The sequence below is a fragment of the Poromitra crassiceps genome (assembly GCF_964638095.1).
Source record: "Poromitra crassiceps genome assembly, chromosome: 13".
Lineage (NCBI taxonomy): Eukaryota > Metazoa > Chordata > Actinopteri > Beryciformes > Melamphaidae > Poromitra > Poromitra crassiceps.
In genome coordinates, this window is record NC_139644.1 from 28168361 (window position 1) to 28170860 (window position 2500).

The 2500-nt window shown below is 45.1% G+C and overlaps 1 protein-coding gene across 2 annotated transcripts in view; it reads right to left on the reverse strand.

Moving 5' to 3' along the window:
* The window catches only part of LOC310788731 (uncharacterized protein), a 1866-nt gene extending 1087 nt beyond the window's left edge, over positions 1-779 (reverse strand). Inside the window, exons 1-2 of one of the 2 annotated variants that reach the window (XM_083650287.1) lie at positions 494-779; positions 1-93 (exon numbers count right to left, since the gene is read on the reverse strand). The exon at positions 1-93 is cut by the window's left edge and continues 32 nt beyond it. In XM_083650287.1, coding sequence (XP_083506413.1) covers positions 1-93; positions 494-629 — 229 coding nt within the window. In that variant the 5' untranslated portion in view covers positions 630-779. Of the gene's footprint in view, positions 100-493 lie in introns of both variants that reach the window. The other variant, XM_083650286.1, reaches the window with a different exon arrangement.
* Between the last annotated feature and the right edge of the window lie 1721 nt (positions 780-2500).

Sequence of the window (2500 nt, forward strand, 5' to 3'; positions counted from 1 at the left end):
TGACGCCGACCAGCACAAAACCAGTGATCAAAACACCCACCAGGACCACAGTGTTGAGCGAAGACTCCTTTTCAGGACAGTTATTCTGCTCTGCTGCACCTAGGGGACACAGCACCCTCATTAACTAAAAAAACTCAAACTTTCCCCTATCTATATTTTAAAACGGAGCAATGTCCAATAGCCATGATAGACACTATGACGTCAAGACAGCCTGGGGCAGCCTCAACATCCATTTGACTTGACACTCCTTATACCTACACCCAGTTTTTCCTATTATCTTGTTATCAAAGTCAATATACCGTAGTTATTCTGTTATTGTTGTTGTACCACTTGGATTGTTTCTTGTTGAGAATGGTTTTCATTTCACAAGTGGAATATGGGAATCAACTTGAATTGTAAGATTAGATTAGAAATGTAAGATTTGTGAGACAAGACATGTACAAGACATGTACAAGACAAATACATCTCAAAATGAACCAATGACAGCACTCACCTCGCACCACCAGGAGAACAGAGCCGGCGCCTTTTGTCTCTGTCATGCCTTTCTTGTACATACACCAGTATACTCCGGTGTCCTCAATGCTCAAGTTTTTGATGAGAATGTCCATCTTTGGGAACTGGTCCTTCATCTCAAGTCTGTGCTTTAATTCCTCCTTAGTGGTGTTTTTGTGTGTCTCTTTATAAAAGAAGAAGATTTGTTCATCCTCACTGAGACGCCTCTGCAGACTCAGGGTCTCTTGCTTGTGTTCAGAGGTTGTACACTCAATAGTGATGGATCCTCCAATGTCTCTCCATACTGGTCCGCTGCGCACTTTGGTGACAGACAGACAGACAGACAGACAGACAGACAGTGGGGATTACTTCACTTGGTAAGTTTGCCTATCGGGCTAACAGGTCTATAGAGGATGCTGTCTCTGTGCCCTCATCGTATCCTGCAGCACTTGGATGCCCCCGCGGCCCCGCCACATAGGCGTTTTATTGATTGATTTTTGTTTTAGTTTAGTTTAGAACATTCATGAACACAGTATAGTGTAAAAGTACCCAATTGTAGCCAGAGGCTAGTTTCTATTGGCAGTCCCCCTGCCAGAATTTAAAAAGACAACCTAAGAATAAAAGTGCAATTACACAGGTACAGTTTGAAACACAAAAATAGAAAAGTTAAATACATACACTAGGGGCTGAGAGCAGTACAGTACTACACAGCAGTATATTCAGCAGTACAATCATCAGTGGAAATGTAAATGAATTAAGCTGCCTAAAGGAAGGTCAATCATAAAGTGCGTCAACATAAAGTGTGTTATGGGGCAGAGCAGTCACACAGGAGCACAGTCAGAAAACAACAAGAACAAAAACACGTGGGATGCATTTGAGAGGACAAGAGCCATCTATTGAGATGATTTTTGAACATGCAGAGATTTTAGTTCAGCGTTTAACGTGATCGTGCCCAAACAACTTAGTTCTAAATCTTGCTAAGAATAAAAAAAAGATAATTGACTTCCAGACGGGTGAGGCGGTCTTTTCTCCATTGGTCATCAATGAGCAGATAGTGGAGAGGGTCGATAGTTTTAAATGTCTTCTTGGCACCATAAGCCGCACTCTGACCAGCCACATAATAAGCAAAGCCCACCAGAGGCTTCACTTTCTGCATCAAATTAAGACGTTTGGTGTGACTGGGGAGGCCACTTCTACAGAGCCACTATGGAGAGTGTCCTCGTCTTCTCAGTCACAGTGTGGTACGGCAATACAGCCGCCCTGATAGGAGACAGTTGGAAAGAGTGGTTCACACAGCGTCAGAAAGCACTGCCCGCGACCTTCCCACTGTGTCCTCCATATATGCCACACGTATCAAGCATATTTGGTGAAGATGCTAGCCGACCCCTCTCTCCCTGCTAGCTCCCCTCTCTCCCTGCTAGCTCCCCTCTGGCACCATTTAAATCTAATGTGCGTTCTTATTTGAACACAGGTATATTTCTGGGGTGGCAATTTGAGTCATTTGCAAGGGCCCCTTCTCAGCCCAGTATGTTGTTGGAGAGCCTCCATGGGCCCCTCTATCCCAGGGGCCCCAGTGAAACCGCACTGCCTGCACTGGCTATATTTACGCCCTTGATATCATTTTATCTTTACTTTTTACTTTGGTTGTCCTATTTGCGGTTGGATCCATTGGTGTCAGACATTGTTTGGTTTTGCTGTCAGTCGTGGCAGCTGTTTTGTGTGTGGGCTGAAGATTGGCGCATGTCATCATGTGTTTGGGCTTTTTGGTTGGCTAGCCTGGCTTGGCCTTGCTGAGCCAGCCGGAGCCATTTTGAAGGGCGGGCTCGGCTGTGTTGGAGAGGAAATGACGAGCACGGAAGCTCCATGCGAGCACATGATAGAATGATTTCTAAGCGGACAAACTTGAGCATGCAGCGTAAGGAGATGAGGAGATACTGCAGAACAAAACCACTGTGGTGACACTGAACCAAACCCCAGTAGATGTTTAAGCCGTGTATTAGGGATGCAC